The sequence below is a fragment of the Pogona vitticeps genome, chromosome 2, assembly GCF_051106095.1.
Source record: "Pogona vitticeps strain Pit_001003342236 chromosome 2, PviZW2.1, whole genome shotgun sequence".
NCBI classification, from domain to species: domain Eukaryota; kingdom Metazoa; phylum Chordata; class Lepidosauria; order Squamata; family Agamidae; genus Pogona; species Pogona vitticeps.
The window spans coordinates 292,439,778-292,451,896 of record NC_135784.1 but is presented as its reverse complement, the minus strand read 5'-3'; the positions used below and the strand labels follow the sequence as shown (position 1 = coordinate 292,451,896).

General features: G+C 40.5%; 1 protein-coding gene across 3 annotated transcripts in view; it reads right to left on the bottom strand.

The window, feature by feature from the left end:
• The window catches only part of LIFR (LIF receptor subunit alpha), a 108,542-nt gene that overhangs the window by 14,541 nt on the left and 81,882 nt on the right, over positions 1 to 12,119 (bottom strand). For all 3 annotated transcript variants that reach the window (XM_020795687.3, XM_020795688.3, XM_072992823.2), the window contains exon 16: positions 11,158 to 11,325. In XM_020795687.3, coding sequence (XP_020651346.3) covers positions 11,158 to 11,325 — 168 coding nt within the window. The remainder of the gene's footprint in view (positions 1 to 11,157; positions 11,326 to 12,119) is intronic.

Sequence of the window (12,119 nt, the reverse complement as noted above, 5' to 3'; positions counted from 1 at the left end):
CATATTGTAGCGCTGTCTCATCTGGTAAGCATGCTTAGTACGTTGTGCAAACTTATATCTGAGAGCACTGGAGCGTCGCTTCATCCAGAAGGCATGTCTCTTAAGTCTCAGAAAATTATGTATGAGTGCATTGTAGTCTTGCCTCATTATTCTCACTGTGAATTGGGTTTTTTAGAAAGGGATCCATTGCATACCAAGAGAAAGAGAGAGACAGAAATATGGATTATTTTTTTTAAATGATGCAATTTTGTGTGTCAAGATTTATACTCAGTCTGTGTAGTAAAGCAAAAATTAGGTAGTGAGATAAATCAAGTTAATAAATAATTTCTGATACTATCTTCATACCACTTCTATTTTTATGACTGGCAAGTAAATAGACACCATCTAATAATAATAATGTGCTGTGAATTTGGTTGCAATTTATGGCAAACCTTCCCAGGGCTTATAAGTATACAAGGTACTCAGTACTCAGAAGTGGTTTCCAGTCCTTTCTTCCAGCGGCACTCTGGAACTATGTAGTCTGCTTACAGCAGCCACACAGGGGAAAAGATGCTTGATTTCATCAGCCACACATGCTCCAGAGGATCTCAGTGAGCTGCTCTCCCTGGAGGTCCAGTGGGGATTTGAACTCACAACCTCATACTCCTATCCTCTAAGCCAATGGATTCCAACCTTGGGAAATCCAGGCGTTCTTGGACTGCAACTCCCAGAAACCTCATCTAGCATATCTGGTGGTGAAGGCTTCTGGGAACTGCAGTCCAAGAACACCTGGGTTAATGGGCAACATCTTATTTGACTGGTCCTAGTTTTGTTCTAAATAAATGTATGTTTTGCTTTGTTTCTATTGCTTTGGTTTTCTGTTGTTACTTTTAGAAACTGTTTTATTTTGCATCTGCAATGGATCTTATCCCATTCCTTTCTGATTACGTTTTGTGCTGCTCTAGGTATTGTGAGAAGAAAAGCATAATGCAACACTTAATTTATTAATATTTTTTAAACGCTGCTTTCCTCTGCATTCCACTCACTGCTGTTGTAAGATTTAAAATTCCTTCATTCTGTCTCCTCTTTTTCAAATGCTGCTGCAGGCCACAGTGAGGCGAGTCCTGGCGAGGGTGGGTGGGACTTTTTTGGAATACAATTCCTAGAAACCCTCTGGCAGTCTGGCTCTGCATATAACTGTGCCAGTACACACATAAGATTCGTTGTCGGGTCTACAGAAAAAGCAGCCAAAATGTTCTTTCCTTCTGGTTGAAAGAGGAATATGTGGATTTTGGTAAGTTTTTTAAAAAGCACCTGATCAAATCATCAGCTATTTTTACCGGCCAAATTCCATAGGTGCAGTAATTCTAAGGAGAAAAACATATTTTACCTCTCCCCTATGTAGCTATTAAAAATAAAGAATTTCTTTGAAAAAAAAAGGTGGTGTCCACAATTCAGCATCGCAAAGACCAGTCTTCTGTTGGGCACTCATGCAATGTAAATATTGATGCATGGGTTGTCAGTAAGGTCCCACTGAATTGCACAGCTGCACAACTGGTCATACAATGGAAACATCGAACCTGCAAGTACGTTGTGCAACATGTCAGAGTTTTCCGGGAATGCCAAAAGCTTGCACGATGATTTAACTGGACAGCATTGCTTTCATAAGCTTGTTTTGAATACAGTTCTTCTGTAATTCGCAAAGAAATACAACTGACTGCACAACAGCTTTGCTAGTGTCTGTTCCCAACAAGATTTGGGCCAAAGATAAATACATATATAGTCAAACACCAGCTTTTAGGAGGTAAGCACTCAAAACCTTCTGCCTGGATGACTCCATCTGTCAAATTTGATCTTCCCCCACACTCCTTTCCAGTAATAATCATAATAAAACTGTAGATCCTTTCCATTAAATTTCTGATGACATAAATTTGAATATTTTGGAAAATTCTTATTAGGGAGAAAAAGAGTCATAGACAATCTGCATCCAGCCCAGCCACAGAGAGGATGCGCTTTCCACTGGAACTTAGAGCAATGGTTCTCAGTTTCTGGTCCCTATACGTTTTAACCTTTGAACTTTCAGAAACCCTTGCCAGCACAGGGACTGTAGAAGTTTGGGAAGTCAAACAAAAGTACAGGCCCAAAGATTGAGAATCACTGACATCTTAGAACCTGCAGAGAACAGATTGAGTACTGAGCCAAGGAATGTATGTTTTATTACAAAAATGCATGTGAGATTATCCAAACACAGGGCCAGAATGTGGTCCTCCTCCATCTTTCCCTAGTCACCATGCTCCTCCATCACACTGCATGGGGATGATGGGATTTGTAGTCCAACACAACTGGAGGGTGCCAGATTGTGGAAAGTTGGATTAACTGAGCCACTCCTGGAGCAACACCTAAATATAAGCCCCCACCTTCAAAAACAAAGGCAACACATGCTAAATAAGAAGACAGGAAAGGCACTAGGAGTTTGTTACTCTAGGCAGAGCTGGAGGCTTAACAGGGCAACAGGGTAAGTGAAAAGATAAGTGTGAAAGATCACTCAAGGAGTAGAAAAGAGGGACGATAGAGAGAAGCTGCAATCTGAAAGACAGGTTAAAGTGCTAATACAAATATTTCTCTACACCAAAGGAGAATGGATAGAAGAAACAGGACATTTGGAATGATCCTGATAGTAACACTGTTTAACTTTCTGTAATCAACACAAAATCTTACTTCCTCGAGAATTTCACCCAAAGCGTTACGTTTTGGCACCAGAACCACCGGAGAAGCCCAAGGGGAGAATGACGATCGAGTGCCAGCACTCCAGTAAGGAGGGGAGTGCCAGTCAGAAACATTTCTGATGGGACAGCAGGAGCAGCAGCAGCAGCAGCAGCCGGTGCTGAGGGCCCTGATCCTAACAAGAGTCTATCACCAGTGGATAAGTTAACAATGATGTTTGCTGATTTTGTTGCTTGTCACACTCAATCTATTCCTAATCAGAACATTGCTGATGAGTTATTGAAGCAGTACAGAGAGGCAAAGGCCAGCAAATGTCAATGGATGCAAGGAAAAGTCATGTACTTAGGTCATTTGATTGGGCAAGGAGAAATTCAGACTTTGCAAGCTAAAGTACAATCTATTAATGATTGGCCTATTCCAAAAACTAAGAAACAGGTACGCTCGTTTTTGGGCCTAGTCGGCTACTACAGAAAATTCATTCCTGATTTCAGTCATTTGGCTTCACCTCTGACAGAGCTCACTAAGAAGAGATAGCCTGTCAAGGTAAAGTGGACACCAGAGTGTCAAGGTGCCTTTGATGCTTTAAAAGCTAAGATTATGGGAGCAGGTGGACATTTTATGCCTGAAAGCCAAATTCTGTTCTGGAAAGTTTCCACGTTCTAGCAGTCAACAAGACTAAAGGCAGAGGCCAAACAAAGGGTGGGGTGCAATTCTTTTAATTTTTACCAACATTGGCATTTCCCCACAAAGCCCAGGAAGTACTGCTTATGATTCTATAAATGTCTACTAAGCCCCAGATACAGCATTTTCCCTGTCTGCAGTGCACAAGTCAGCTTCATGCAGTAGCCTCTTGTATTTTCACTGGCCTTTTATGTCTGACCAGGCATAACAGCGGCAGACAGATGATGAACCCTGGAAGCAGACAATAAACTCTGCAGGCGACATCAAGCTCCTGGGCTGCACATTACCCATCCTGGCTATAGATTTCAGTTCCCCCCTTCAGGGTTTGTTCTGCTGCAACAGAAAACTGGGACTACTAAGACAATGACAGGTGTCTTCTAAGGAAAGCTTGGAGGAGAAAACACACAGCTGCGACTTTCCTAAGAGCCATGACTGAACTGATAGTGGAGAATAAATATGAATGCATGAGAGAGTATTGAACCATAAGAAGGAAGGAGGGAGGGCTAGCTGAGCGAAGTGTAAGTTTAAGGCTGAGCGACCAAATCCCATTTCTGATCCAGCACCCTTCTTGGAAAAAGCAGCATTTCAACTCCCACAAACCTACGGAGTGGAATTCTAATTTAAAGATGTGTCACTTGCAGTGTGCTTAGAATGCACCCAAGCCTCTTCTGCCAACGCAACCCCTTTCTGCTGACTAAGATCAGCCAGCAGGTGATCTAACAAGGGAGCAGAGAACGGGCAAGGTGAGGCAGGAGCTCAGATATACCAGATTCAAACTTCTTCCAGCCCAGAGACACAGCCCCTAGATCAGGAGAAAGTTAGGCCAAAGCGAGCTGTTTCAAGGCTCCCTGGGCCAAGAGAAGTTTGGATTCAGCACCACTATCAGCTAGTCTTGTGTCAAGTCAGATGGTTCACCAGCCATCTTGGCTAGTTCGGCTTCCACTCTTAGGTGAAGGAAGAGGTTATTCCCAAAATGAAATGGATGGTAAACTGGAAGAAGGTGTATTCATAGCCGTACATAGCTGATGATAGATAGCTCAGTGGTTCAGGCATCTGGGAGTTTGACAGGGACTGTGCTTCCTTGACAGGGACTGGACTCAATGATCCATAGGTTCCCTTCCAGCTCTGTACTTCTAAGACGATGGTGATTCTGTGTTAATGGTAGCTAAGAATGCTAAAAATGGGACAGTTTTGTTTACATTGCATTTTTTAAGATTCCCACCAGCATCCACATGCTCTTCAACTTCTGTCCTGGGTTGCAGCTTTTTTCCACATAGAAATGTATGCATATCCTGATATGCATTTTTCCTAATATACACATTTTATACATATATTTTCTAACATACTCATTTTTAATGCATTTTCCATTATCTGCAGCATGTTTTGTGTACATTTCCAAAAAACAACAACACATGGTTTGAATCCTGGACATTTTGTCTGTGTATAATTATACAGTACATAAGGGTTGGAACCTGATACGGTTTCGTCTTAGTATCAGAAAATAAAAACATACGTAGCTGCATACTTCCATTGATAGTCTTGCAGTCCACAAACTGGATAGACCAATTTAAAATCTTGGTTAACACAAACTTCCTTTCTATCCTTAGTGGAATCACTTCGTGTATGAAACTTCCCACCCATCACCAACCCAAGCCCAGAACCAGATCAATTCAGATTTAATCTTGCGTTACTTGAAAAGGCTAATGACTCAGTAATGAGAGAAGCATTTGAAAAGTGTGTTAGTGGTGATGGTGCAGAAGGAGTTCCACATAATTTAATCCTGTAAATGTATTCTTACCCCAGGTTAATCCTCAGTTCTTACTTAGCCAACCATCCGGAACAAAACTCAAAATTTTAGAATGTAAGAATAACTTGCAAATCCTAAGAAAGGGGGGCTGTTTCTTGTCTGATTGGATACAGCCTCCACAGTCAGGCAGTTCTAGCAAGCAAACATCTTCGTTAAAGGTGAGGACACACAACAAGGGCATTTCTGTAGTAACATTCGTTAGCAAAGTTCCTGACTGACAACTGAATTTTAGACAGGTAGTAAAAACTTTATTGTTTCATGAGGACTTTGGCCTTTAAAATCAGTTTGGCCTGTGTATGGCGTGTGTGTGTGTGTGTGTGTGTGTGTGTGTGTGTGTGTGTGTGAGAGAGAGAGAGAGAGAGAGAGAGAGAGAGAGTCAAGATATAAGTATTTTGTAATGACCAATAAATTATAATAAATAATGGGGGGGGAATCAGCAACAATGAATCCATGCACTTACACAATAGGAGTTTTATTTGCAAAATAAGTCAATCTTGAAATGAGGCATCAAGTTGCTGAAGCCTGTTTTCACAGGGGTACAGAGATGATTGATTGTTATTTGTCAGAGTTGTAATCTCCCAAACCTGTACTCTCCCAAGTGCCAGTGACAAAATAATGATCACTGGAAGTGCTGACCAGAATTACACATTGTGCAGGATGATGGAATGGTTCAAGTATAAACTGGTGTTTTGTAAACATTATTTTTTTTTTTAAAAAAAGCAGCACTTTAACCCTAATATTCCAGTGGAACACTTTTGTGCAGTACAGGGGCAATATATAGGACAATACTTTCTGGATCATTGGACAAAATCTTATTGCAAAATACTGTGCACTTAACAGCACAGTTTTCACAAATTATTGGCTGCCAGTCAGACACTCAATTGTGCAACTGGTCATATGTCCCACACTGCACAACTAGAGGACCATACAACAGACAACTGGCAAACTTTCTCCCGCTGCTTCATGATTGCTCTATGCAGTTGCTTTACACATTAGGAATCTGGCCTTTTTTATTAGTGCAAAAGTAACATTGCTGTGGCCTCACATTCCTTTAAGACTCAGGTACTCCATACTGTTAATTGGGCTTGCCCTTCCGTCTCGCTCTTCATTCCCAGCTGGACCACTCAACTAAGTAAGGGAGGGAGAATGTGCTAGCATGGTATATGTACAGAAAGATGTTGAATACATTCTAATGGCTGATGATGATAATGACAAATATTATTGAGGATACCAATTGCACTGCTACTACTCATGTGCTGCATGCATCTGCAAATTGTATTGTTTGGCTTCAGTTGCCAAAATGGTGCAGGCTGCTAGTTAATATTCCCTTCTTGAAATCCATGGAAGCTGGGGGATCAGTCTTCAAAAGACGTAATAAAACCATCTCGCTAAGGCACTTTCTATCCAGTTGGTATTGAATATTAGCTCTGATTTTATGGTTGTTCAGATCCCTCTTGCTCACACTGCTCATTTAAGGCTGATCCAATGTAGGCGTCAACCTGATTCACAAAATGCACAACTTTGGGTGGAAAGGCTCTCTGGAGTATAAAGCAGATCATGCAAGATTGCTTCTCCTACATGTGCTGCTCCTTGATGGTTAGAGAGCGCACTGACAACTGTCTAATTTTTTAAAGACAAATGTGAAGTCTGAACAGCTTGTACAAGCAGAGTAGTGTTTCCGCCATGCAGGGAATTTGTAATGTGGAGTCTAGGAGTCTCAGAAAAGACAAGTCTGCTTCGGATGAGACTTTTGTGGGGACAGCTTGACTTGGACAGCTTTTGGTGTTAGACTCTGCGAATGGTATACTCATTAAAGAATGGTCCCACTAGTGAAACTGTCCAGATGCTCCTAGAAAAGTTGATAAGATTTGCCAAACAGGCATCTCAGTTCTCTTATCTTGTCGGACACCATTTGTCTTTAACACGGATGCTATTTTATTAGAGAAGGGTATGGTGCCTTAATTTTACCCTAGAACTAGTAAATCAAACAACTAAACTAAGGGCAGACAAATCTTCCCCATACACATTCTTATGATCTCAACTTCCTCCTGTTGCATTTATGAAGAAATCAGAGAAGGAAGAACAGACCAAATAAAAATCTCACACGCCTGTGCCAATTAAATTTAGGAGGTACCTCTATTCTAGCATGGAAAATACCCTGTTGTATTTGTCCACTACAGACATGATAAAGATAAGGCACCTGTAGGGTGGGGGAAAAGGAGTGCCAACCTTGATTAAGAAGTACAAGCATTACTCCAAATAAACAGGCTTTTAAATCCAGAGTTTAAAAATCTAAGCCTTCAAAGCCTTCCGCCTGGGGGAATATATTCATTTCACTATCTCATATTAATATAATTCATATTTAATCAGGCCCAATCCTGCTTAGCATCACACAAGAGTAAGAGTTTTGAAACATTCTTGTCAAAATTTGAAAGGAACAAAATGCTCTCTCCCCCCCCTCCCCATAACATAATGCCAATTTAATGTATTCTCAAAGGCTTTCATGGCCAGGATACAATAGTTGTAGGTTTTTCGGGCTGTTTGGTCATGTACTGAAGGTTTTTCTTCCTAACATTTCGCTAGTCTCTGTGGTGGGCTGCAACTACTTATTATTTTTTTTCTTTGCACAGGAAGGCTCTTGAATGAGTTTATTACAGAAGAAGAGGTTGGGGCAAAAGGCTGATGACCGGCAGAGCAAAAAGAAAGAGAAGAGAAGAAAACAGCACCAGACAGAGTTGCTTAGCTGTGTAATTGCTTTTGTCTTAGCTGGACTGGTAGCTGGATGAAAGACAGAAGTACAAAAACAAACTAGGACTAAGTTAGGCAGTGTGGATGCAATGACAAACCCCAGCTAACACAAGCTGACTTCAAGTGAGCTGGACACAAAGGACAGTCAATTGGCTTGAGTGTGTTAAATAAACATGGTTTATAAAACAAAACACGGTAATTTGTAATCCCTGGTCCATGAACCATCAGTGGTCCACAAAGATGCAGCAGAGTGGTCTGTGTGGCAGAACATTACCAATGGTTGATCAATGATGCTGTGACTTGTAGCAAGAATGAAATAGATGACCAGGAAAGTAGGGAGAAGATCAAAACAGTGGTCGTATTCACTTTGTTTTCTGTATTATACTGTGATGAGTGCAATATGTTTGTGAGTGAATATAATAAATTATTAGACACAAGTACATGTTAATGTCCCTTGATATATGTTTGATTGCAATCGGCTGCATTAAAACGTGGTGGTCTACAGAAGCTTCAGGTGATGATGCAGTAATCCACAACAGGGGAAAGGTTGGGACATGTTGGCTTAGAATTTTACCATTAGTTCTGTAACTGGCTTAAAATATTGTGCATTATTAAAGAGTGGTCCTGTCAGTGAAGTTATCCTGATGCTTCCAAACCAGGCGATGAGATTTGCCCAACCAGCATCTCAATTTTCTTACCCATTCTGCATGTTAAAATGTTATTTTTAAAAGAATCCTTTGCCCATATTGTTTTAGAATGCCGTATGACAAATCTGTCACAGAGCCAGGGCAGAACAAAGGAAGCTTACTATGCCCAGTCGTATCATTGGTATAACTGACCCAGCTATTGTCTACTCTGCTGTACAAAATCTCAGTCAGAGGCCTTTTGTATCATCTGCTTCCTGTTCCTTTTTAAATGGAGATGCCGGAGTTAGAAAGGGGATCTTTTACCTACAAAGCATGTCCTCTACCATTGAGAAAACAAAGAATACAGCACAAGTTAAATTTGGCTTGACTATGCTGGCAAAAATAGCTTCTGGCTCTACCCTACATTTTCCATGTGCCTCCTTACTGTAGTGCCTATAAACTTGTTACTGCTTTGGGTACCACCAACATCTTATGAGTGCCCATATTCTTATGTTCTGCAAGGAAACGGGTAAGGCCAAGCACGTTTAAGCATTATAGCAATGCTTCTCTTGATAAGAACTGTGAAAATCAGGGCAGGAGGCAAGATCCATATGAGCATTTGTACGGAACCAGACCTTTTCAGCCAGATTCCAGTGGCAAATGTAATGTTTGTTATCGCCTAAAAATTTATTTAATCCATGTCCTGTTTTTCAGGCCAAAAGTGAGCTCCAGTTGGCTAACAATACAGAATTAAAGACCACAAATAAAATCAGTTTTAGAAGAGGCAGCCATCTTAGTCTGTGCTAGCATATCAGGCAAAAATAAAAGGAAAATAAAACATAAACAAGACAAAAAAATCATTGCCAGGTCAACAACTTGTGCCCAGATACAATCTCTGATTTGTGGACGTGTATAAATGTATATAAATATTTCCCATGTAGTCCCACTTTTATGTCTGAGGAACTGGACTTGTCCGTGAAAGCTAATATTAAAATATAGTAATTGGTCTTTTAGGTGCCACTGTGTTTTTGTCTTCTTTAGCCTCCTCACAGAAGGACAACAGACAGGGAGCCAATCTAGCCTCCCTCAGGAGGTTTGGAAATGGCTACCAAAAAGTATCTGTCTTATATCCCCTCCTGATGACCTGCCTAATGGTGACAGAACTGAGAAGAGCCTTCCTTGAAGACTTTAAAGCATAACAGGCTCCTCAGTTATATAAGAAGAAATGTTTTATTGGTCATGTGAGCAATGGGGATTTGGATAACCAATATCAAATAGGTTGTTTTTTAAAATGATCAACCTGGGATTACCTCAGATCTGCATGTGGATAAAGGATTTTCTGACAGATAGGCCACAGTCAGTAAGGATGGGATCTCACCATTCTTCTACCCTGGTACTAAGTACAGGAGCTCCCCAGGGCTGTGTGCTAAGTCCCTTCCTCTATTCCCTGTACACACATGATTGCACCCCACTGTATAACACCAATGCAATTATTAAATTTGAGGATGATACGACAGTGGTGGGGCTCATAAATAAGAACAATGAGTCTGCTTATAGAAAGGAAGTACAAAGGTTCATACTTTGGTGTAAAGAAAATCATCTCACACTTAACATCAAAAAAACTAAAGAACTCATAATTGATTTTAGGAGGAAGAGAAATGTACATTTACCACTGTACATAAACGGTGAGGAAGTGGAGAGAGTTGGCAATTTTAAATTTCTGGGTACTTACATCTCAGAGGACCTCTCATGGACTATAAATGCCAACATGCTAATGAAGAAGGCACAGAAGAGGCTGTATTTCCTGAGAATGCTCGGCAAGTTAAATTGATCTCAGCATTTACTTCTGTCATACTATCGTAGCACCATTGAGAGTGTCCTAACTTATGGCATTCTGGCATGGCTTGGGAGTAGCTCTGTAGCGGACAAAAAAGCTCTACAGAGAACCATTAAAATTGCCCAGAATATCATCGGGCTCCAGCTACCAACCCTGGATGACATCTTCACATCCTGCTGTCTGAGGAAGTCACACAGCATCCTGAGAGACTCTTCCCATCCTGCTTATAATTTTTTTGAACTGTTACCGTCTGGCAGAAGATATAGAACAATTAAGACTTGGACCACATGTTTTCTAAATAGTTTTTATCCTAGAGCTATAATTGCAATTAATAATGAGCTTAAAGACCACCAGTAGTGAATAATTAGTTGGACTGTGTTACTTGGCCTGAGGTGCAGATGTTTGTATTTTTAATGGGGGACTTTTAGTGGGTGGGGAGTGTTTGGGGAATTTTATGTGTGTGCATGTGTCTGGTCTCTGGGTGTCTGTGAATTTCGTTGTATGGGTATACTGTGTATATACTTACAATGACAATAAATTATTATTATTATTATTATTATTATTATTATTATTATTATTATTATTATTATTATTATTATTATTATTATTATTATTATTATTATTATTATTATTATTATCCAACAGTATTTCTGTCTCTCTACGATCTCTCATATAATGGCTATATTGCTTGAAACATGGGGGGTTATAGAGCATATTTTGTGAGTGATGAAAGGCAGTGGATCAGTACTACTTACCCGATTCAAAGTTGTTTGGTTTCGCGGCGCCTTCCTCCCCTTTACCAAAGCGAAGCAAATAGCCTTTTAAAAAGCCCTGCGTATCTGCTACAGGTATGTCCTTCCATTTTATTAAGATGGAATCCGAAGTGGTAAGTTCAATATTAAAAACAGGCGCAACTCTTGGCTCTGGAGGGGAAGCAAGTCAGGAGAAAAATATACATTTTTGCTGCTGTTTTTAAAGATGAAATGCAAATATTAAACTAGAGCAGTACCTCCCAACACTGGGTCCCCAAATGTTCTTGGACTACAACTCCCAGATATGGTGGCCAGCACAACTAGTGGTTAAAGCTTCTGGGAGTTTTAGTCCAAACACTTTTGGGGATCCAAGGTAGGGACCCAGTAAACTAGACCTTTTAGATCAGTTGCATTTTTTTAAAAAATGAAGATATATCATATAGCTCAGTGCAGCCCCTAAAGGGCCTGGTGTGCTCCTTTGCTTCCCCATCTAAATCCCCATAAAAATTGCTCCAAATTATTTTGCACCAAAAAGGCACACTGCATCCCCTAGAGTTCCCTATGTGCATGTGTGAATTGCTCTGTACACCACATTTCCTGCCCTGCATGTACAGTGCAAAATCTCCATCAAAAATCTTATGTCTGTTTTCGGCATGTATGTAACTTGCTCTGTAGGAATGAACAGACAAAAGGAAAAGAGGAAATCATAAGAAATGCTGCTTATCCTGAAAAAGACTTTTGTCTGGCAGTTTATTACATAAGGTAGCCTTCCTGCAGCCTAGGGTCCTCCAGTTTCATCTTCGTCAGCCAACCAAGCAAACAGGAATGCTCGATATGGATGATGGGAGTTGTAGTGTAACCGATCTGGAGGACAGCAAACTGGGAAAGGATGATATAAAGAATGCAACAAACAGTTGGTGTGCATTCAGAAACCATCCATTTACATGCCTCAAATAGACAGATGC